The sequence below is a fragment of the Gobius niger genome (genome assembly GCF_951799975.1).
Source record: "Gobius niger genome assembly, chromosome: 3".
In the NCBI taxonomy this organism is placed as follows: domain Eukaryota; kingdom Metazoa; phylum Chordata; class Actinopteri; order Gobiiformes; family Gobiidae; genus Gobius; species Gobius niger.
The window spans coordinates 44,096,049-44,122,109 of NC_136854.1; the positions used below are offsets into that span (position 1 = coordinate 44,096,049).

Here is a 26,061-nt window from a genome sequence, read left to right on the forward strand (position 1 = left end):
AAAAAATAACAAAAATGTGACAAAAAATGACAAAAAAATGACTAAAATGTGACAAAAATGTGATAAAAATGTGATAAAAATTTGATAAAAATGTGATAAAAAATGACAAAAAATGACAAAAATGTGACAAAAAAAATAACAAAAATATGACAAAAAAATGACAAAAATGTGACAAAAATGTGATAAAAATGTGACAAAAATGTGATAAAAATTTGATAAAAATTTGATTAAAAAAATGACAAAAATGTGACAAAAAAATAACAAAAATATGACAAAAAAATGACAAAAATGTGACAAAATGCTACAAAAAAATAACAAAAATGTGACAAAAAATGACAAAAAAATAACAAAAAAATTACTAAAATGTGACAAAAATGTGATAAAAATTGGATAAAAATTTGATTAAAAAAATGACAAAAATATGACAAAAAAAATGACAAAAATGTGACAAAAAATAACAAAAATGTGACAAAAAATGGCAAAAAAATGACAAAAATGTGACAAAAAATGACAAAAATGTGACAAAAATGTGACAAAAATGTGACAAAAATGTGACAAAAATATGACAAAAATGTGACAAAAATGTGACAAAAAATGGCAAAAATGTGACAAAAATATGACAAAAATATGACAAAAATGTGACAAAAATGTGACAAAAAACAAAACAAAAATATGACAAAAAAATGACAAAAATGTGACAAAAAATGACAAAAATATGACAAAAATATGACAAAAATGTGACAAAAATGTGACAAAAAATGACAAAAAAGTTACAAAAAAGTTACAAAAATGAGTTAAATACCCAACAAAAAAATGATGGAAAAAAATCTGATGCCGTGAGGAAAAAGATCCTCTCGGTTCAGGCGGGAGTTCAGAGGTTAATAAAGTAGATGCACCGTGTTCTTTAGAATTATTTTGTTTCTCAGTATTTTGTTGGGATTTTCTTCTTAATATCACGATTTCACAATAATTTTTTTGTTTTGTTTCACACAATTTATGACGTCATTGAAAATAAATCAGACTTTTCCGATACTCACGGTGCTCACGTGACATTTTCTCCAAGTATTATTTTACGCTTACTTGAGTAATTGTTTGTGTCATTACTTTTTATATATATTTATAATTATAATAAGTGGAGACCCCCGTTACACTGAACATGAGGAGAAATTCCCTAAAATGTCCAGCAGAGGGGGCAAAAAGGCCACAATAGTCCTAGGAGTCCTTCAAACCCGTAAAGAAGTGAGTGGGATCTACCACTGATGTAAACAAAGCGGGGGTGAAACTATTATTTTTCTTTATTTGGTGAGAATATAATGTGTAGCAACATGAAATCCAACAAAGATATGCCTGTGTTTTATACAAGAAGACTTAAAAAATAACAAATGTCCGTTTCAAGCGTGTGTTTTATCAGATTTTACCCCCGTCTCTCTCGGAAGTGGTTCCTTCCGTAAATGGCCGCCGCCTGAGCCGTAACACGCTTTACGCTGCGTGCATAAACAAACCCACGAATATCATTAAATACATGGAATTAACGAGTATAAACTCTAACATTTGCTCGTGATCTATCGTTTGGAGCCGTGTGATTCCCCATAACTAAACACTACTGTCAACAACACCGTTAAACAATGGTAAGTGTGGTTTATTATTGTAGATGCTAACTTTGGCTAACGGCTAACATGGGCTTTAAAAGGTTGTCAGAGAAAGAAGACGTTATTAACACTATTTCTAGATATGTTATAGGTCTAAATATCAATGTTGTCAAGAGATGTTTAGCTGATTGCGTTGTGTCAGTGTCCTGTTCTCGCATTTGACATAAAGTAGAGGCAGCTTTGGCGTTTGAAGTTAAGATGCTAGCTTGACCACAGTTTATTAACCATCTTTCTCGTTGTTTTTATGCCGTATCTTGACATACTTGGCAGCCATTATGTTTTTGCCTTTTGTTGTGTTCTGACATGTAATAATGATAAATAAAATGATAACATTAACCCCTTAACTCCCACCTGAAGCGAGCACATTCTCTCCAGTTTGGCTTTACCCCAATCCAAAAGCTTCTGGAAAAAAGGTGTGAAAATAGCAACAAAACTGAGACGAAAACAATGATGGAAATGTGACAAAAAAGTGACGAAAAATTGATGAAAAAGTGGCAAAAATGTCACAAGAAATTGACAAAAATGTGACAAAAAATGACCAAAAAATTACAAAAAATTGATAAAAAATCGTCAAAAAGTTGAAAAAAAAACAGATGAAAAAATGACAAAAAAAGGACAAAAAATGACCAAAAACTGACAAAAATGTGATAAAAATTGACAAAAAAATTACAAAAATGTGACAAAAATGTGACAAAAAAATGACAAAAAAATGACAAAAAATGACAAAAAATTGACGAAAAATGAAAAAAATGACAAAAAAGTTACAAAAATGAGTTGAATACCCAAGAAAAAAAATGATGGAAAAAAATCTGATGACGTGAGGAAAAAGATCCTCTCGGTTCAGGCGGGAGTTAAGAGGTTAATAAAGTAGATGCACCATGTTCTTTAGAATTATTTTGTTCCTCAGTATTTTCTTGGGATTTTCTTTGGAAATCTCACGATTTGTGTGAAAATAGAGACAAAACTGAGACGAAAACAATGATGGAAATGTGACAAAAAAGTGACGAAAAATTGATGAAAAAGTGGCAAAAATGTCACAAGAAATTGACAAAAATGTGACAAAAAATGACAAAAAAATGTGACAAAAAATGACAAAAAAACGACAAACAAATGACAAAAAATGACAAAAATGTGACAAAAATGAGACATAAAATGACAAAAAATTTGATAAAAAACGGACGAAAAAATGACCAAAAAACGACAATGTGACAAAAATGAGACAAAAAATTTCATAAAAAACTGACGAAAAAATGACAAATGTGACAAAAAAGGACCAAAAAAAGACAAAAATTTGATAAAAAATTGACAAAAAATAACAAAAAATTGACAAAAAATGACAAAAATGTGACAAAAATGAGACAAAAACTGACGAAAAATGTCCTAAAAAACTGACGAAAAAATGACAAATGTGACAAAAAAGGACCAAAAAAGACAAAAATTTGACAAAAAATAACAAAAAATTGACAAAAAATGACAAAAAGTTGATTAAAAAATGACGAAAAAAGGCAAAAAAAAAGGACAAAAATGTGATAAAAAAGGACAAAAATGAAACAAAAAATGACAAAAAATTTGATAAAAAACGGACGAAAAAATGACGAAAAAACGAAAAAAAGTGACAAAAATGAGACAAAAAATTTCATATAAAACTGACGAAAAAATGACAAATGTGACAAAAAAGGACTAAAAAATGACAAAAATGTGACAAAAATGAGACATAAAATGACAAAAAATTTGATAAAAAAAACCGACAAAAAAATGACCAAAAAACGACAAAAATGTGACAAAAAATTGACAAAAAATAACAAAAAATTGACAAAAAATGACAAAAATGTGACAAAAATGAGACAAAAACTGACGAAAAATGTCCTAAAAAACTGACGAAAAAATGACAAATGTGACAAAAAAGGACCAAAAAAAGACAAAAATTTGATAAAAAATGACAAAAAGTTTATTAAAAAATGACGAAAAAAGGACAAAAAAAAGGACAAAAAAGGACAAAAATGTGATAAAAAATGGACAAAAAATGACAAAAAATTTGATAAAAAACTGACGAAAAAATAACAAAAAATTGACAAAAAATTACAAAAATACGACCCAAAATGTGACAAATAAATGACAAAAAGTTGATGAAAAAAGACAAAAAAAAGGACAAAAAATGACAAAAATGTGATAAAAATTGACAAAAAAGTTACAAAAATGAGTTGAATCCCCCCCCAAAAAATGAAAAAAATCTGACGTGAGGAAAAAGATCCTCTCGGTTCAGGCGGGAGTTCAGAGGTTAAATTGAATTGCCTGTAATCCAATAGCAACACAATGTAGTTGGCGTTTTGGCCCCTGCTGCAAATAGGATTTAAGTTTACACCAAAGTGATGAATATGATCTGAAGATTTGCCAGTTAAGAAAAGATATTATTAAGAGTTTTGTTTGTTTTTCAGCCTCATCGAAAGAAGAAAGCTTTCATCGAGAAGAAGAAGGCGGTGACGTTCCACCTGGTTCATCGCAGTCAGAGGGACCCGCTCGCTGCGGACGAGAAAGCTCCACAACATGTGCTGCTGCCGGCCAACAAGGTATTCACTTCACCGGGGCATTTTCTCCAGCTCGGCTTTACCCAAACCTATAAAAGCTTCTCGACTGGAGGGTAGCAGTGTAATGCGTTTTTGACACATTTCTTAAGCGTTTTCATTGCTTTTTTCATTGCTGTTTTTGTGGTGTTTTTGTGTCACTTTGCTGTCTCTTTTTTGTTGTTTTTTGTATCTTTTTCATTGCTTTTTTTCATTTACTTTTTGTTGTGTTTTTGTCACTTTTTGTCATTCTTTTGCCTCATTTTTGTCATGTTTTTTATTATTTTTTGTAGTGTTTTTACCATGTTATTGTCAGGTTTTGTATCTTTTTCTCTATCGCTTTTGCGTTTTCGTCGCTATTTTGACGCTTTTCGAGAAGCTTTTAGATTTGAGTGAATCCTGTTCACCTGACAAAACCTGTTCATCACAACTGCCTCTAAAATCCTGCACTGTCACTCAAAAAGCGAGCTTAATATAGAAGCTGTTACGTGTATGACCTGAGGTGGCAGTAGTGAGTATAAAATGGCCAACTTTGCACCGAGCCCCTTTAAAATCCTTTATCTCTAAAGTTATCCCACACGCGTGACTTCCAGCTCTTGCTTTGCCCTTTTCTTGGAAATGCAGGACGCCTGATGAATGAAGTGGCCAAAACAAACCTAAAACTACCATCAGAGTTTTTATGTTTGAGGGCTCGACGTAGGGCTGCTCGATTATTGAAAAAATAATAATCACGATTATTTTTGTCATAATTGAAATCACGATTATTCAAACGATTATTTGTTGCCAGGGCTCAAGACTAACTTTTATTTTACTAGCGCTGGTGCTACCAACTTTTTCATTTGGTCGCACAGACAATATTTTGGTCGCAAAAATTTAGTTTTTCATATTAATAATAGTGATTTTATATAGTTTTATTATTATTATTTTTGCATTGTTCTGCTTTAATTTTGTGTTTTCAATCCATTATTATTCATCTTCCTTGACAATTGTTTGTCTCTTTCTTTCCAAATCTGCAATATCACTGTCACTCGCAGGATATTCACTTAGAAAATGATGTATTACTGCCAATTAAGACCGTGTTAATCACAGGCAAAAAGTACCTGTTTTAGCCTAAAGCCTAAATAAAATACAGGAGCTGAATCTGCTGTGGCTGAGGGGGAGGGCGGGTCATAACAGGAGCTGTTAGCTCTCTGTTAGCTTTACGTTAGCTCTCTGTTAGCTTTACGTTAGCTCTCCGTTAGCTTTACATTTGCGCTCTAAAACAAGCTTTTCCTGGCCGCGAGGAGATCAGAGCGCGCTCAGGTAGGAACATAAACCGCTGAGCTCTTTCTGCTCCTGTCTCCTCCTCTCCAGTCGCTCCTGTCTCCTCTCGAGCTCGTGCTTCTGTCTGACCGGCGCTCGTGAGCTCGCTGCTCGGCTGCGGCGCTACCGCCCCAAAAGGCGAACATAAAAGTGAAAATAGATACATCTTTGGGGAATAAACTGTCGGAAAGTGCGTATTAGCAGAAAGTAATAGAAGGTTAATTCATGTCGGGACACGTGGCTTCTGTTGCTGTCTGTATTTCATCTGTCCCACGGACAAACAGGGAGAGCGGGGCACTTGCCCGGACAAAAACGTTTAGCGTAAACTACCAGCTGACGTCTTCAATAATAGTGGAAGCTTGGGTGGTGCGTGCGTGCGTGCGTGTTTGTGCAGTGTGTGTGTGTTCTCAGAGGAGTGCTCTGGAGACGCTGTTTATAACGTTATTTGCAGCACTCCTCATAAAGCCTATTAGACTTTCTTTATTTTTTTTGCTCGCACAGGTGCTACCACTTATTTTTTTTACTCGCACATTCTCTAAAAATAGTCGCATATGCGAGCATTTTGGTCGCAGTCTAGAACCCTGGTTGCCTTTAAATCCAGCAAAAACGTGACAAAAATCCATAAAAAAAGACAAAAATCCAGCAAAAAAATGACAAAAATCCATTAAAAAAGTGACAAAAATCCATTAAAAAAGTGACAAAAATCCAGCAAAAAAAAGACAAAAATCCAGCAGAAAAAAGACAAAAATCCAACAAAAAAAAAATTTAAAATTTAAAAAAAAAATTTAAAAAAAAATTGAAAAAAATAAATAAATAAAAATTATAATCGTTTTTTTGCGATTATGCTAATTTTGTAATCGTTTACTGTTGTAATCGAAATCGTGATCGAATTTCGATTAATTGCACAGCCCTAGCTCGACGTGTGATGTAGAGTTTTTAGAGAAACTTCAGAGACACTGAAGGATGCGTCAGGTTTCCCACGTTATTTGCTGTTGGATTAGAAATGCTTGCTTTGCTCACCATTAACTCGAGGGATTGTCCATGAATTTCCTGTTTTCATTCCCAGGTGGAGGCGGAGAAGCGTCGTGAGGAGCAGCGGAACTTTGGCGTTTTCTTCGACGATGATTACAATTACCTGCAGCACCTGAAGGAGCCGGCGCGGACGACGGAGCTCGTGGCCGCGGTGGATCTGAGCAAAGACGAAGAGTTTCAGCTCGGAGAAGACGAGGAGAAGGGAGAGGAGGGAGAGGAGGCGACTGCGGCGCCTGTGAGTCCGACACGGGGGGGGTTTCTGTGTGAAAATGTGCAGATTCAAGATTTAAAATTGAAGGTCTCATATTTGGGCTTTTAAAGGGGGGGTATTCTGCAAAATCTACTTTTTACAAGCTTTCCATCCTGTTATTCTGTCACTCCCTCATTAAAAACATGGCTGAAGTGTTGCCTTGGCACATTCACGTATTTTTGAGTAATCTGTAAAAACTCTGATGGCGGCCATTTTAGGGATAGGTTTGCCTGAGTCCTCCTAGGAACGCCCCCACCTCCTGGAGACGCCTCCGAGCTTTGGTCACCAGCCGAGTAACCAACCACTGCTCCTCAGCAGAACCCCCTCCCCACTGATGCCACAGACAGCGTGTGGAGGGGGCGTGTCTAAAGGCTCAGAGGTTCTTAAAGAGACAGAGGCCTATTTCAAGACATTCACTACAGCCATTTTATACAAGGCAGTTATTCTAATTTACGGCATTTACAGACCAACAGAAGGTTTGTCATCATTGTAGTGTGATATAGACTGGTGCTATGGGACTGACAAAAAGCAGAACACCCCCTCTTTAACCTCTTAACTCCCGCCTAAACCGAGAGGATCATTTTCCTCATGTTATTAGATCTTTTTTTTCCATCATTTTTTGTTGGGTATTCAACTCATTTTTGTAACTTTTTTGTCAATTTTCATCACATTTTTGTCACATTTTGTCACATTTTGTCATATTTTTGCCATTTTTTTGTCACTTTTTTGTCTTTTTTTGTCACATTTTTATCATTTTTTTGTTACATTTTTATCATTTTTTTGTCACATTTTTGTCAATTTTTTAATTTTTTTCATCAATATTTTCTCACTTTTTTGTCACATTTCCATAATTTTCCATATTTTTTTTCCATTTTCAAGACATTCACTACAGCCATTTTATACAAGGCAGTTATTCTAATTTACTGCATTTACAGACCAACAGAAGGTTTGTCATCATTGTAGTGTGATATAGACTGGTGCTATGGGGCTGACAAAAGCACAATACCCCCTCTTTAATAGAATATTTTTGTACTAAAATAATGCTTGCTCTTGTTTTGTATTTATTTATATTTGATTGTATTTGTTTGTATTTGTTTGTAAGGTTCACAGAGGTTTAATGAAAGGATTTATTTTGATTTTCCAGACCAGCATCAACCTGCCGTCTTCCGTGTTCGCCTCAGAGTTTGAGGAGGAGGTGGGTTTACTCAACAAGGCCGCTCCCATATCAGGTACAATGAAAATGGAAACGCTCTGTTGTGCCTCTGAAACGACGCTATAACATTCTTCTTCTTCTCTTCCCCAGGCCCGCGGCTCGACATGGACCCGGACATCGTGGCGGCTCTCGATGAAGATTTTGACTTTGACGATCCAGAAAACGTTTTAGACGACGACTTCATTGTGAAGGCGAACAGCTCCGTCACACGGACGGTCACGGGGTATTTTAATCACTCACTGTGGGGATTTTTAGTCTAGAGTTTTACCGAGACTTGGCACGTTTGACGCCATCACGGCTGAATCTTTGTGGCGGCTTCTATGATGTGTCAGTAAAATGATTTAACAACAAATCGGTATAAAAAAAAGTTAAATTAAAAACTATTAAAAACACTCCAATTAAAGACCATCCGACATCCTTGGTCCCTCATCAGCTTTTTGAGCGTTTCCAAGAGGAAAAACAGTTGTGCTGTTTTCATAGTAAAATATGATATTTATAGTATATGAATGCGCAGCGCCACAGGTAAGGCCTGGGTAAACACCCGTGTTAATTTCATCGACTAAAATATTTAGTCTTAATTTTAGTCAAAGTGATATTTTTGTGACTAAAATTGGACTAAAACTACATTAAAAGTTTCTCATGAGACTAAAACTGTGACTAAAATGTCCAGATATTTGAGTCGACTAAAATCAGACTAAATAAAACTGAAAAGGAGAGACTAAAATCATCCAAACTTGTATAGAGCGTCTGAAAGAGCCTCAGATCATGTTTAAAGGATCAGCTCTGAGCTTTGTTCATGTGGAGCAGAAACATGAAGCAGAGGAACAACATTAAATATGATTATAATCAATATTATCAATGCAAAGTCCACTAAATTAGTCTTAGCTTTAGTCGACTAAAACTAGACTAAAATTGAAGCGATTTTTTTGACTAAATCTCGACTAAAATTAACTTACATTTTAGTCAAAAGACTAAAACTAAATTAAAATATGTTGTCAAAATTAACACTGGTAAACACTCACTTTTATCCGTGGCGAGGCCTGGGCACCGTTCAACGATACCAGTGTGGTATTGAAAACTAGTACGGAAATGATGTTTCTCTTTAGATCCGAAGTTTTAAAGCCTGGTTGGTCCTTAAAGGAATAGGCCACCGTTTTTACATACTGAGATATGTTCTTACCTCACTTTAGTCGAGTTAATATATCCCCGTCTGGTCTTTGTCCGTGCGCTCTGTCAGGCAAACGGAGCACATACGCAGCCTCTCCCACATGTCATATAGCTCCAAAAAAGCTATATGACGGAAGTGAGCGGGGGAAGTCTTTAGGAGTTACTGCGCGGACGTTTTACTCCTCGTATCATTACGTCTCACAATATAGTCCCCCTTTTTATCTGCTTATAAAATCGACACGTTACATTTCTGTGTAAATATACTTCGCATGAAAACACTTCACGTAACTTTATTTAAATAGGGAACACGTGGAAGAGCTTGGTAGCTTCTATCGGGAGCTTTTTTGGAGCCGTTTGCGTGACAGAGCGCACGGACAAAGACCAGACGGGGATATATGAACTCGACTAAGCTCAGGTAAGAACATATCTCAGTGTGTAAAAACGGTGGCCTGTTCCTTTAAACGGCACTAGAGTAGGTTACTTGGTGGCTCTCACTAAAATACATGATTAAAACATGAATGAAGCACTCTTTAGGAATTACATCTTATTGTGTTATGGTTCTAGACTCTGAATGTCGGGTAGGTACTAGTGAACCCCCGCTGGCTGCCCGCACATTGTATTCATCATCTTTACAGCACGTTTTTGACGTAAATATACAGTGGATTTTTATAAAACAAGCATTAAAGGGGCAGGCCACCGTTTTTCCATACTGAGATATGTTCTTACCTGAGCTTAGACGAGTTCATGTGTACCTGTACCAGACGGCGTTAGCATTTAGCCTCTCCCTCTCTCCTCTATAGCTCCAAACCAGGTGAAGATAGAAGCGACTGAGCTCTTCCACGTTTTCCCTATTTAAATATGGTTACGTGAAGTGTTACACTACAAAGTATAATTACACAATTAAACAATGTGGATTTTTCCTCACGTCATCAGATTTTTCTCCATCATTTTTTTGTTGGGTATTCAACTCATTTTTGTAAGTTTTTTTGTCATTTTTTGTCACATTTTTGTCATTTTTTTGGTCAATTTTTTCATCAATTTTTTGTCATTTTTTTGTCAAATTTTCATCCATTTTTTGTCGTTTTTTGTCACATTTTTGTCATTTTTTCGTCACATTTTTGTCATTTTTCCGTCACATTTTTGTCATTTTTTCGTCAATTTTTTTATCAATTTAATTGTCGTTTTTTGTCAATTTTTTGTCATTTTTCGTCACATTTTTGTCATTTTTTTGTCAATTTTTGAATCAATTTTTTGTCGTTTTTTGTCACATTTTTGTCATTTTTTTGTCACATTTTTGTCATTTTTTTGTCAATTTTTGAATCAATTTTTTGTCGTTTTTTGTCACATTTTTGTCATTTTTTTGTCATTTTTTTGTCCATTTTTTAATCATTTTTTTGTCGTTTTTTGTCACATTTTAGTAATTTTTTATCACATTTTTTTGACCTATTTTTGTCATTTTTTCGTCACATTTTTGTCATTTTTTCGTCACATTTTTGTAATTTTTTCGTCACATTTTGTAATTTTTTCGTCACATTTTTGTCATTTTTTGTCACATTTTTTGTAATTTTTTATCAAATTTTTTGTAACTTTTTGGAACTATATTGTAGTTGAGTAGTTCAAAATCCGCGCTGTAATATCTTCACTTTACTGTGCGGACGCCGAACTACTCCTGGTATTATTACGCCTTAAAATATAGTTCCCCTTTTATCCGCTTAGAAAATGTTCTTTTCAACTGTAAAGCACTTTGAATTGCCTTGTGTATGAATTGTGCCTTTTTGCTGCTTGTGATCCAGAAAACACTTCTCAATGTTAAAAAAAGCGATGGAAAAGTGACAAAAAAGCCACAAAAACGCAATAATAAAGTGACAAAAAACCTAATAAGATAATAAAAGCTTTTAGATTTGGGTAAAGCCGAACTCTTTGGTTCTTTTGCTCATGTTGTGTTTGTGAATCAGGACCGAGGCTGATGACGATGACGATGAGTGGGAGGACACGGACGACGAAGAGGAGTTCGACTCGGACGGAGAGTTTTCCGGCGAGGGAAGCCAAAATGGCGGCGCGCGCGAGTTCCTGTTCGAGGACGAGGAGACGAAGACGCGCTTCACGGATTACTCCATGACGTCGTCGGTGATGAGGAGGAACGACCAGCTCACTCTGCTGGACGACCGCTTCGAGAAGGTCAGGGGTTCGACTCCTGTTACCGCTGACAGTCCGGCGTGTTTTATCATGAGTGATGTTCAGGATGATGAATTAGCCGAGGATTTGTGAGGCTGCGGAGACGCGAGCTCGGATAAGAGACGTTCTTGCTTTTTACTTTTGTACTGTATTCATGCGACTTCATATTAGGTATTTGGTAAAGTATTGTTAACCTCTGAACTCCCGCCTGAACCGAGAGGATCTTTTTCCTCACGTCATCGGATTTTTTTGTTGGGTATTCAACTCATTTTGTGGCTTTCTTGTAATTTTTTGTCACATTTTTGTCACATTTTTGTCATTTTTTTGGTCAATTTTTTGTAATTTTTTCATCACATTTTTGTCATTTTTTGTCACATTTTTTATCAATTTTTTGCAGTTTTTTGTCAATTTTTTGTCATTTTTTCATCACATTTTTGTCATTTTTTCGTCACATTTTTGTCATTTTTTGTCACATTTTTTGTCACATTTTTTGTCATTTTTTCGTAAATTTTTTAATCAAATTTTTGTCGTTTTTTGTCACATTTTTGTCATTTTTTATCACATTTTTTGACATATTTTTGTCATTTTTTGTAATTTTTTCTTCATTTTTTGTCATTTTTTTGTCATTTTTTCGTCACATTTTTTTCACATTTTTGTCATTTTTTTGTCACATTTTTGTCGTTTTTCGTCACATTTTTGTCATTTTTTCGTCAATTTTTTATCGATTTTTTGTCATTTTTTGTCACATTTTTTGTCATTTTTTGTCACATGTTTGTCATTTTTTCGTAAATTTTTTAATCAAATTTTTGTCGTTTTTTTTCACATTTTTTGACATTTTTGTCATTTTTTGTTATTTTTTCTTCATTTTTTGTCATTTTTTCGTCACATTTTTGTCATTTTTTTGTCACATTTTTGTAATTTTTTGTCACATTTTTTTCACATTTTTGTCTTTTTTTTTGTCACATTTTTGTCGTTTTTCGTCAATTTTTTATCGATTTTTTGTCATTTTTTGTCACATTTTTTGTCACATTTTTGTCATTTTTTCGTAAATGTTTTAATCAATTTTTTGTCGTTTTTTGTCACATTTTTGTCATTTTTTCGTCACATTTTTGTCATTTTTTCGTCAATTTTTTAATCAAATTTTTGTCGTTTTTTGTCACATTTTTGTCATTTTTTCGTCAATTTTTTAATCAAATTTTTGTCACATTTTTGTCATTTTTTCGTCACATTTTTGTCATTTTTTCGTCAATTTTTTGTAATTTTTTTGTCACATTTTCATCAATTTTTTGTAATTTATCAAATTTTTTTATCAAATTTTTGTCATTTTTTGTCACATTTTTGTCATTTTTTGTCACATTTTTGTCATTTTTTCATCACATTTTTGTCATTTTTTCATCACATTTTTGTCATTTTTTCATCAAATTTTTGTCATTTTTTGTCACATTTTTGTCATTTTTTGTCATTTTTTGTCACATTTTTTGTCACATTTTTTGTAATTTTTTCGTCACATTTTTGTCATTTTTTCGTGAATTTTTTAATCAAATTTTTGTCGTTTTTTGTGACATTTTTGCCACTTTTTCATCAACTTTTCGTCACTTTTTTTGTCACATTTCCATCATTGTTTTGTTGCTATTTTCACAGTTTTTTCCCATGTGGATTGGGGTAAAGCCAAACTGGAGAAACTGTGCTCGGTGCAGGCGGGAGTTAAGGGGTTGATAATGTTGGTGTAGCATGTTTGATCTCAGGTTTGCACTGACTGCGTTTGTCTGTCTCTGCAGTTCTATGAGCAGTTTGACGATGACGAGATCGGACCGCTGGACAACGCTGAGCTGGAGGGGTTCATCGCCCCGGACAGCGGTCGGCTGGAGCAGGTCATTCAGGATTACTACAGGCAGAAGGCGAAGGAGTGAGTGACCACGACCTGAGCGATGTTAGCCCTTTTCCACCAAGATATTATTTTTGTCATAATTGAAATCACGATTATTCAAACGATTATTTGTTGCCTTTAAAAAAAAACATCAAAAAAGTGACAAAAATCCAGCAAAAAAATGACAAAAATCCAGCAAAAAAAGACAAAAATCCATCAAAAAAAGACAAAAATCCAGCAAAAAAGTGACAAAAATCCAGCAAAAAAAGACAAAAATCCATTAAAAAAAGACAAAAATCCAGCAAAAAAGTGACAAAAATCCAGCAAAAAAATGACAAAAATCCAGCAAAAAAAGACAAAAATCCAGCAGAAAAAGTGACAAAAATCCATTAAAAAAAGACAAAAATCCATTAAAAAAGTGACAAAAATCCATTAAAAAAGTGACAAAATCCATCAAAAAAAATGACAAAATCCATCAAAAAAGTGACAAAAATCCATTAAAAAAAAGACAAAAATCCATCAAAAAAGTGACAAAAATCCAGCAAAAAAAGACAAAAATCCATTAAAAAAAGACAAAAATCCAGCAAAAAAGTGACAAAAATCCAGCAAAAAAAATGACAAAAATCCAGCAAAAAAAGACAAAAATCCAGCAGAAAAAGTGACAAAAATCCATTAAAAAAGTGACAAAATCCATCAAAAAAAATGACAAAATCCATCAAAAAAGTGACAAAAATCCATTAAAAAAAAGACAAAAATCCATCAAAAAAGTGACAAAAATCCAGCAAAAAAAGACAAAAATCCATTAAAAAAAGTGACAAAATCCAGCAAAAAAGTGACAAAAATCCAGCAAAAAAGTGACAAAAATCCAGCAAAAAAAGACAAAAATCCAGCAGAAAAAGTGACAAAAATCCATTAAAAAAGTGACAAAATCCATCAAAAAAAAAGACAAAAATCCATTAAAAAAAAGACAAAAATCCATCAAAAAAAATGACAAAATCCATCAAAAAAGTGACAAAAATCCATTAAAAAAAGACAAAAATCCATCAAAAAAGTGACAAAAATCCAGCAGAAAAAAGACAAAAATCCAGCAAAAAAGTGACAAAATCCAGCAAAAAAAGTGACAAAATCCATCAAAAAAAGACAAAAATCCATCAAAAAAAGACAAAAATCCAGCAGAAAAAGTGACAAAAATCCATTAAAAAAAGACAAAAATCCACCAAAAAAAAAAGACAAAAATCCAGCAGAAAAAGACAAAAATCCATCAAAAAAGTGACAAAAATCCCAAAATTAAAAATTGAAATTTTTTTTTTTGATAAATGTTCTTTTTTGAAAAATTGAAAAAAAAAATTATAATCGTTTTTTTGCGATTATGCTAATTTTTTTAATCGTTTACTGTTGTAATCGAAATCGTAATCGAATTTCGATTAATTGCACAGCCCTACTGTCACGATAATTATTATATCGACCCATCGTTCAGTAAATGACAGATAAGTAACAGGGATCGCAGAAAGTCAGGATTCAACATGGAGGCTTTTTTTGTTTCCCTATTGTCTGACTTACTGGAATAATTCAGATGTATCTCCTTGTCCAAATGTAACTATGATTCCTTCCTCTGGCGTCTTTAAACAAAGCCCCCCCTCTGTGTTCTCTGTGCAGGGCTGTTCGTCCCGACGACCTGGGGCCTAAAGAGCTTCCCGTCTTGGAGGACATGGAGAGTTCGTCGGAGGAGGAGCTGGAGACGGTGGTGATGGAGGCGCCGGAGGAGAAGTGGGACTGTGAGACCATTATCAGTGAGTCACGTCAGATTACACGAGTACTGAAGGGATCCTCACGGACGCTTGAAGAACATTAACCTGTGACGGAGATGCTGAGAGACTTGAATACGGACATTAATGAACATTTGCATTGAAACAACAAACACAGACATAAACACGCCGGATTAAAACCACAGGGCTGAGTTACATCCATAGTCCTTAAGCAGATACAGAAATACAGAATGTGACAGAAATGAATCAGTACAAGAAAAGTCAAAGAAGAGTCACTTAATGGTCATAAGACTGGTTTGCTTTAAGCCACACTTTGAGTTTGGTTTTAAATATACTATATTTAAAACCAAACAGTCTAACCGTCACTATCATTTCCTATATTATAGGAAATGATAGTGACGGTTAGACTGTTCCATGACTTACAGGCTCCACAGTCACCCCTAGAGGAGGCCCATGTTCTGGCACCACTGTGAGTCTAAACCAAGAGTCTTTGAACCAGGCGTCTCAGACATGCGGCCCGGGGGCCAAATGCGGCCCGCGAGCTATTTTTTTGCGGCCCGCGAGATAATGACTTATTTATATTATATGCGGCCCGCCGGTAAATTGCATTAAACACGTTAGAACTACATGTCCCATGAGGCACCGCGCGGCAGCGCCAACGCTGCTGCGGACGCGAGAATGTCAACATCAGACGGGAGACGCGGCGCTTCTGCAGACGACTTATCAACTTTATTCAACAGAGAAACAGACTAAAAGTAGCGACTGAGAGAGAGTAGCTTCTGAAACAGGTGGAGACGTCAGAACGTGAGGGAGAAACTTCAGTTGTTCAGCTAAACATGTGCTGGAAAAGTTACAGCAGCAGCAGCAGGACAAAAAGCACCTTCACCATATTTACCTTTAGGACTTTGCAAAGTGAACACATTGTATTAGTGTTTAAAACAGTCACAACAGTAAAATGAGGAGCGTTTTCTCTCAGAGCGACATTATCAGGTCAATGAATTTAGTCTTTATTAAGGACACATGTGCGAACACACGATCCATATTTAAATTAAAATAAGAGAATACGGAAATATATTAAATACTGCAAATAATTACAGCAACATTGACTGTAAAAAATCTAAGCCTCATCAGTTCTAACTGTGGGTCACAAACAGGCCTGAGGTCAGAGGTCAGTGACTCCACATTATTCACATGAGCTGAATCTGAGCTGATCTCAGACACTCCAGAGTCTGGAAAAGTGTCCGAGTCGCCACATTCACTGATGTGTTTATTATATGACCAGGTCATTGAAATGAACACAGAACAAAACACGTTTGAAGCTGATGTTTTTGCTGGTGCTCATGATCAGCTCCAGTCCCTGGTTGGGCTTTAGTTTCTACACTAAATTAAAATGACATTTGTTGTACATTTTGCATTTCTTTAACAGGCTCACAGACAGAAACTGGACCTGACTGATGCCCTGAACAAAAATGGGATTCATTACAAAAAAACTAATTGTCTAAGTCTGTAATTTCAAATTTAGAAGCTCAGCAAATGTTTGGTTGATTGGAAACCTCTAGAAGCTTAAACATGTGCAGATAGGTAATGTACAGTCTATTTTAAGTTATATTATAGCAAACAATATAACGTTGCTAAATCATAATTGACTTAATACAAAAGGCTTCGTCTGTTACCCCCGACCAACACTGGGTTTGCATTTTTGGCCCCCGGTCCAAATGAGTTTGAGACCCTGCTTTAAACCAAAGACTCGAGCCCCAAAAATCCAGACCAACTAACGTGAACAAACCCGATGTAAAATAATCATTTTATTTTAGTTTGTTTGGGGCCCGGTCAGAGAACAGTCTGTGCAGTGCAGTCTGCAGACAGTGTCACCGCTTCTGTATGGTCCTCATGGCGGGAGCTGACATTGCTGTAATACCACCCCCTTGTGGCCAGGGGCGGCTCCAACAGACACTTGGGAGACTTGATTCTACTGGGACTTCAGACCTCCCTAGGACGGCTTTAAAGTCTGGCTCCAAAGAGTTTTTTTTCTTTTTCTAAAAACTGCTATGACCCATGTGAAAACACAGGGGAAATATTTCTAACCACGCTGGCTTTTATTTATCGGTTTATCGGTTTGGTTTTGTGTCGAGTGCAATTTGACGACATCTGCACCGATCGTTTCTGAAAGGAGTTGCTGTAACTCACTCATTACTTTCCGCTTGTGCTTCTCTTGACACGGCGGCCGGTGTTGCTGAGAACAACGTGTCGCTTCAGCCTCGCTCCGACTGTGAGGAAACAGTTCTGTGTCTTCACCTGAGGGGACAGACTGCGGCCACAGGGGGGCAGTGTAACATCTGTGAATGACCTGGTCCTTTTCTGTTTCAGGCACTTACTCCAACATTTACAACAGGCCCAAAGTCATCGAGGAGCCACAGAAGGTGAGACAAATCACTGAGAAGCTTTACAGTCATTTAATTTGAATTCAGATTCAAATTAAACAAAGAGAAGATGATGCAGAAAAATATCTGTTTCATGCTCGAAATGGTGTCGGGAGATGTGGGAATGACTGAGCTTCACCAAAATGTAAAAGTTTTGCCAAAATGAAGGATTTAAAACAGGGGTGCCCAAACTTTTTGTCTCCGAGGGCCAAAATGAAAAAGTTCCTGTGGGTCAAAGGCCAAACACGGCGATATCAAGCGTGAAGCACATATAACTGCAAATAATAATAGTTATTTTATTTTCTGATATACATTTGCAGTTGATTCTATCTACGCAAACATCCTACAACAAATGTTAACTATGGCAAGCCTAGTTTTAGTAGAACAAAATCAACTATTATAGCAATATAATGCAAAATGTGCAACACCTGTATAGTTCCTACAGTGACTTTACCTCAAAATGCCACATTAGATAATTTTGAAAGTGCACATGCTTCTATCGGTCAATTTCTAACATTTACCTTTTTAAAGTTGGAAAAATTGGAACGTTGACGCCACAACGCTCTGTGATTGATAAAGACCGAGGCTGCGTCCGAAACGAGCAGATCGCTAAGAGCTCTTACGCCAAACCGGATGTGCATCAGCGTCCGCCATGATAAGATGCCTCCGAATTGTGCTGTCAGTTAGGAAGTAGTTAGGAAAAGGAGCCTTGATGCTAACTATCATAGCCACTTTAGCATAGGGACCTCTGATGCTAACTAACGGTGATTAGGAGCTATGTGCCGTCCCATAAGCCACTGCTTAAATGTCTTTGTTTGGACACTATGTTGTTGTTGGACACTAGGGGGCGACATGCTCTTTTGTTTGGCCTGCACTCCACCAATAACTTTAAAGAAGAAGAAAAACAGCTGTTGGTGATGTCACTTCCCTTTCCCCTGTTTAAGGACGGACGGATTGTTCAAAATGCAGCTGAAGCTCTAGTTCCCGAACTGCACAGATCTAACAGTCGACCCATGAAAGGTTAAGGAGTTAGTTGCGAGTGTTAGTGCTTAGAGGCTATGATTTGATGGTTTCAGACGCAGCCCAAGACATTTCAAGTGTTTCCTTAACTTTGCAAAATGAGTGAAAATGAGTGAAACAGCGCCCCCAATCTGACGCCGTTGGCCAAAAAGTGTACTGCAACCACATTTCCCATTGAGAATCAATGGGAGAGGGCGTTAGTATTACCCATAGGTGACACAAAAGCAGGTTAATCTCTGCCAGTGTAACAGGCCAGAGTATACCCCCATCTGGAATACACCCGGGGGTATGAAATGGCCTAGGCCCCTTTAACCCCGGGTGTAGTCCAGATGGGGGTATACTCTGGCCTGTTACACCGGGCCAACAGAATTGTTCCGGCCCGCGGGCCCCACTTTGGGCTCCCCTGATTTAAAAGTAATTTAAAAGCATAAAATTGGATTCAAACTTGCATTAACTTTAGATCATATTTTTATTTGGAGACAGAACCCGCTGAAATGCGTCCAATCTTTAGCTCAGAAGTTTCCCATTGTGTCCAGTTTAGTTTCAAATCTCAAAACTTCCTCTGGTTCCTCTGTTTGAATGTTTACGAATCACATGAAATCAAATATACCCAGATGTTTTGCATTTGTGGCATTAAATATACAGTATCCAGCATTAAAAAGCATTAAAGAGGGGGTGTTCTGCTTTTGTCAGCCCCATAGCACCAGTCTATATCTCACTACAATGATGACAAACCTTCTGCTGGTCTGTAAATGCAGTAAATTAGAATAACTGCCTTGTATAAAATGTCTCTCTCAAAATGGCTGTAGTGAATGTCTTGAAATAGGCCTCTGTCTCTTTAAGAACCTCTGAGCCTTTAGACACGCCCCCTCCACACGCTGTCTGTGGCATCAGTGGGGAGGGGGTTCTGCTGAGGAGCAGTGGTTGGTTACTCGGCTGGTGACCAAAGCTCGGAGGCGTCTCCAGGAGGTGGGGGCGTTCCTAGGAGGACTCAGGCAAACCTATCCCTAAAATGGCCGCCATCAGCCAAAAATTCAACAAAAATGTGACAAAAATTAAACTAAAAAGTGACAAAAATTCAACAAAAAAATGACAAAAATTCAACAAAAAAATGACAAAAATTCAACAAAAATGTGACAAAAATTCAACCAAAAATGACAAAAACTCAACAAAAAATGACAAAAATTCAACAAAAATGTGACAAAAATTCACCAAAAAAATGACAAAAATTCAACAAAAAAATGACAAAAACTCAACAAAAAAAATGACAAAAATTCAACAAAAATGTGACAAAAATTCAACAAAAATGTGACAAATTTTCAACAAAAAATGACAAAAATTCAACCAAAAAATGACAAAAATTCAACAAAAATGTGAAAAAAAACCTATCCCTAAAATGGCCGCCATCAGAGTTTTTACAGATTACTCAGAAATACGTGAATGTGCCAAGGCAACACTTCAGCCATGTTTTTAATGAGGGAATGACAGAATAACAGCTTGAAAAAGTCCATTTTGCATAACACCCCCCCTTTAAATCTGGAGAAAATCATTTTTTCCGCACATTTAAACATATCTCAGGTTTCTACAGGTGGAAACAAGTCAGAGTCGCATTAACCGTTTCCTCTCGCCGCAGCAGAAACACATCCGCGTGTCGGTGAAGTCGGGGATTCCTCTGGACGTTCTGCCGCCGCGAGGCCCGACGGCGAAACAGGCCGAGCGCATGACCCGCATCAACGACGCCGACCTGCCGAGGGCCGCCACACAGCCGCGGGGCCACGAGGAGAGCGCGGAGGAGCGGCGGCAACGGAAACACGCCATCAAAGAGGAGCGCAAGGTCAGACTGTCCACCAGAGACATTATAAACTAAATACTGATGATTATAAAACTACAGACTGTCCACCAGAGACATTATAAACTAAATACTGATGATTATAAAACTACAGACTGTCCACCAGAGTCATTATAAACTAAATACTGATGATTATAAAACTACAGACTGTCCACCAGAGTCATTATAAACTAAATACTGATGATTATAAAACTACACTGTCCACCAGAATCATTATAAACTAAATAATCATGAGACAAAAATCCATCCAAAAAAAAGTGACAAAAATCCATCAAAAAAATGATAAAAATCCATCAAAAAAAGACAAAAATCCAGCAGAAAAAGTGACAAAAATCCAGCAAAAAAGACAAAGATCCATAAAAAAAAAAGACAAAAATCCATTTAAAAAAAAGACAAAAATCCATCAAAAAAAAGACAAAAAAAACATTTAAAAAAATGACAAAAATCCATTTAAAAAAAAGACAAAAATCCATAAAAAAAAAGACAAGAACCCATCAAAAAAAGACAAAAAAAACATTTAAAAAAATGACAAAAATCCAGCAAAAAAGTGACAAAAATCCATTAAAAAAAATGACAAAAATCCAGCAAAAAAGTGACAAAAATCCATTAAAAAAAAGACAAAAATCAATCAAAAAAAAAAAAAAAAAATCCATTAAAAAAAAATGATAAAAATGCATAAAAAAAATTGATAAAAATGCATCAAAAAAATGACAAAAATCCATCAAAAAAAATGATAAAAATGCATCAAAAAAATGACAAAAATCCATCAAAAAAAATGATAAAAATCCAGCAAAAAAAAAGACAAAGATCCATAAAAAAGTGACAAAAATCCCAAAATTAAAAATTAGAAAAAAAATGTGGAAAAAAAAAGAAAAAAAAAATTATAATCGATTTTTTGCGATTATGCTAATTTTGTAATCGTTTATTGTTGTTATCGAAATCGTAATCGTATTTCGATTAATTGCACAGCCCTAACCAGAGACATTATAAACTAAATACTCATGATTATAAAACTACACTGTCCACCAGAGACATTATAAACTAAATACTGATGATTATAAAACTACACTGTCCACCAGAGTCATTATAAACTAAATACTGATGATTATAAAACTACAGACTGTCCACCAGAGTCATTATAAACTAAATACTGATGATTATAAAACTACAGACTGTCCACCAGAATCATTATAAACTAAATACTCATGATTATAAAACTACACTGTCCACCAGAGACATTATAAACTAAATACTGATGATTATAAAACTACACTGTCCACCAGAGACATTATAAACTAAATACTGATGATTATAAAACTACACTGTCCACCAGAGTCATTATAAACTAAATACTCATGATTATAAAACTACACTGTCCACCAGAGACATTATAAACTAAATACTGATGATTATAAAACTACACTGTCCACCAGAATCATTATAAACTAAATACTGATGATTATAAAACTACAGACTGTCCACCAGAGTCATTATAAACTAAATACTGATGATTATAAAACTACACTGTCCACCAGAGTCATTATAAACTAAATACTGATGATTATAAAACTACACTGTCCACCAGAATCATTATAAACTAAATACTGATGATTATAAAACTACACTGTCCACCAGAGTCATTATAAACTAAATACTGATGATTATAAAACTACACTGTCCACCAGAGTCATTATAAACTAAATACTGATGATTATAAAACTACAGACTGTCCACCAGAATCATTATAAACTAAATACTGATGATTATAAAACTACACTGTCCACCAGAATCATTATAAACTAAATACTGATGATTATAAAACTACACTGTCCACCAGAATCATTATAAACTAAATACTGATGATTATAAAACTACAGACTGTCCACCAGAGACATTATAAACTAAATACTGATGATTATAAAACTACACTGTCCACCAGAGTCATTATAAACTAAATACTGATGATTATAAAACTACACTGTCCACCAGAGACATTATAAACTAAATACTCATGATTATAAAACTACAGACTGTCCACCAGAGTCATTATAAACTAAATACTGATGATTATAAAACTACAGACTGTCCACCAGAGTCATTATAAACTAAATACTGATGATTATAAAACTACAGACTGTCCACCAGAGACATTATAAACTAAATACTGATGATTATAAAACTACACTGTCCACCAGAGTCATTATAAACTAAATACTGATGATTATAAAACTACAGACTGTCCACCAGAGTCATTATAAACTAAATACTGATGATTATAAAACTACACTGTCCACCAGAGTCATTATAAACTAAATACTGATGATTATAAAACTACAGACTGTCCACCAGAGTCATTATAAACTAAATACTGATGATTATAAAACTACACTGTCCACCAGAGACATTATAAACTAAATACTGATGATTATAAAACTACAGACTGTCCACCAGAGTCATTATAAACTAAATACTCATGATTATAAAACTACACTGTCCACCAGAGTCATTAAAAACTAAATACTCATGATTATAAAACTACACTGTCCACCAGCGACATTATAAACTAAATACTGATGATTATAAAACTACAGACTGTCCACCAGCGACATTATAAACTAAATACTGATGATTATAAAACTACAGACTGTCCACCAGAGTCATTAAAAACTAAATACTCATGATTATAAAACTACACTGTCCACCAGAGTCATTATAAACTAAATACTGATGATTATAAAACTACAGACTGTCCACCAGAGACATTATAAACTAAATACTGATGATTATAAAACTACAGACTGTCCACCAGAGACATTATAAACTAAATACTGATGATTATAAAACTACACTGTCCACCAGAGTCATTATAAACTAAATACTGATGATTATAAAACTACAGACTGTCCACCAGAGACATTATAAACTAAATACTGATGATTATAAAACTACAGACTGTCCACCAGAGACATTATAAACTAAATACTGATGATTATAAAACTACAGACTGTCCACCAGAGACATTATAAACTAAATACTGATGATTATAAAACTACAGACTGTCCACCAGAGACATTATAAACTAAATACTGATGATTATAAAACTACACTGTCCACCAGAGTCATTATAAACTAAATACTGATGATTATAAAACTACAGACTGTCCACCAGAGACATTATAAACTAAATACTGATGATTATAAAACTACACTGTCCACCAGAGTCATTATAAACTAAATACTGATGATTATAAAACTACACTGTCCACCAGAGACATTATAAACTAAATACTCATGATTATAAAACTACACTGTCCACCAGAGTCATTATAAACTAAATACTGATGATTATAAAACTACACTGTCCACCAGAGACATTATAAACTAAATACTGATGATTATAAAACTACACTGTCCACCAGAGACATTATAAACTAAATACTCATGATTATAAAACTACACTGTCCACCAGAGTCATTATAAACTAAATACTGATGATTATAAAACTACAGACTGTCCACCAGAGTCATTATAAACTAAATACTGATGATTATAAAACTACAGACTGTCCACCAGAGTCATTATAAACTAAATACTGATGATTATAAAACTACAGACTGTCCACCAGAGTCATTATAAACTAAATACTGATGATTATAAAACTACAGACTGTCCACCAGAGTCATTATAAACTAAATACTGATGATTATAAAACTACACTGTCCACCAGAGTTAGGGCTGCTCGATTATTGAAAAAATAATAATCACGATTATTTTTGTCATAATTGAAATCACGATTATTCAAACGATTATTTGTTGCCTTTAAAAAAATCCATCAAAAAAAGACAAAAAAACATTTTAAAAAAAGTGACAAAAATCCAGCAAAAAAAAAAGATAAAAATGCATCAAAAAAATGATAAAAATGCATCAAAAAAGTGACAAAAATCCAGCAAAAAAATGACAAAAATCCATCAAAAAAAGACAAAAATCCAACAAAAAAATGACAAAAATCCATCAATTTTTTTTATAAAAATCCAGCAAAAAAATGACAAAAATCCATTAAAAAAAATGACAAAAATCCATCAAAAAAAAAGACAAAAATCCATTAAAAAAATGACAAAAATCCATCAAAAAAAAAGACAAAAATCCATTAAAAAAAAGACAAAAATCCATTTAAAAAAAGACAAAAATCCATAAAAAAAGTGACAAAAATCCCAAAATGAAAAATTAGAAAAAAAATGTGGGGAAAAAAATAAAAAATAAAAAAAAAATTATAATAATAATAAAAAAATAAAAAATTATACTCGTTTTTTTGCGATTATGCTAATTTTGTAATCGTTTACTGTTGTAATCGAAATCGTAATCGAATTTCGATTAATTGCACAGCCCTAACCAGAGACATTATAAACTAAATACTGATGATTATAAAACTACACTGTCCACCAGAGACATTATAAACTAAATACTCATGATTATAAAACTACAGACTGTCCACCAGAGACATTATAAACTAAATACTGATGATTATAAAACTACAGACTGTCCACCAGAGACACTATAAACTAAATACTCATGATTATAAAACTACACTGTCCACCAGAGACATTATAAACTAAATACTCATGATTATAAAACTACAGACTGTCCACCAGAGTTAGGGCTGCTCGATTATTGAAAAAATAATAATCACGATTATTTTTGTCATAATTGAAATCACGATTATTCAAACGATTTGTTGCCTTTAAAAAAATCCATCAAAAAAAAAAGACAAAAATCCATCAAAAAAAGACAAAAAACCATTAAAAAAAAATGATAAAAATGCATCAAAAAAGTGACAAAAATCCATTAAAAAAAAGACAAAAAACCATTAAAAAAAAAGACAAAAATCCATTAAAAAAAAGACAAAAATCCATAAAAAAAAAGACAAAAAAACATTTAAAAAAAAAAGACAAAAATCCAGAAGAAAAAGTGACAAAAATCCAGCAGAAAAAGACAAAGATCCATAAAAAAAGTGACAAAAATCCCAAAATTAAAAATTAGAAAAAAAATGTGGGGGAAAATAAAATAAAAAAAATATTTATAATCGATTTTTTGCGATTATGCTAATTTTGTAATCGTTTACTGTTGTAATCGAAATCGTAATTGAATTTCGATTAATTGCACAGCCCTAACCAGAGTCATTATAAACTAAATACTGATGATTATAAAACTACACTGTCCACCAGAGACTTTCTTCGCCCTTAACTATGTGAATATAGTTTTGCAGGGAAATAGTTTTTTTTTTGGCTTTACGCCGTGTTTGTCTGAAAAAGTGTCGTCTCATCTTTTGTTTTTTGTTGTTTTTAGGAGCGGCGGGTGGAGAAGAAGGCAAATAAAACGGCGTTCAAACAAGAGAAGGTCCGACAGGAGAAACAGCTGCTGAGCCTCAGAACCAACATCCAGGGCCTCAAGCTCTAGACGACCGGACACTTTTATTTACGAAGGAACTTTGTCAAAACGACGCGGGAGACGGCGCTTCCTGGAGGGTTTCGAAGGCGGGACTTTGGAGTTTCATTTGTCCCACAGACTTCAAAACAAATATGAGTCTATGGAGGAAATGAGTGTGGAAAAGTACTTCAGAGGAGAGAGGGGGGGCGCTGTTGAGCCTCACAAACCGGAACATTGTGAACTTTGTTATTTTTGAAGCAGTGAGTAAAGATGTTTATCAAAGAACTGGCTTTTCTGGTTATTTTTCCGCCGCTGTCCCACAGAAAAAACTGCTCTGATAAACGCAAGCACCAAAACACAGATCCA

General features: G+C 34.7%; 1 protein-coding gene across 1 annotated transcript; it reads left to right on the forward strand.

Annotated features, from left to right (window-relative positions):
• Nucleotides 1-1,176: 1,176 nt before the first annotated feature.
• ltv1 (LTV1 ribosome biogenesis factor) lies at nucleotides 1,177-25,835 on the forward strand (the record flags this gene model as incomplete). The annotated part of the gene is made up of 11 exons (XM_079552951.1): nucleotides 1,177-1,239; nucleotides 4,085-4,216; nucleotides 6,579-6,779; nucleotides 7,939-8,023; nucleotides 8,098-8,230; nucleotides 11,130-11,352; nucleotides 13,128-13,255; nucleotides 14,873-15,006; nucleotides 17,350-17,402; nucleotides 20,056-20,256; nucleotides 25,615-25,835. The coding sequence occupies 11 exons, from the start codon at nucleotides 1,177-1,179 to the stop codon at nucleotides 25,723-25,725; spliced, it is 1,464 nt and encodes a 487-aa protein (XP_079409077.1). The 3' UTR covers nucleotides 25,726-25,835.
• Nucleotides 25,836-26,061: the final 226 nt, after the last annotated feature.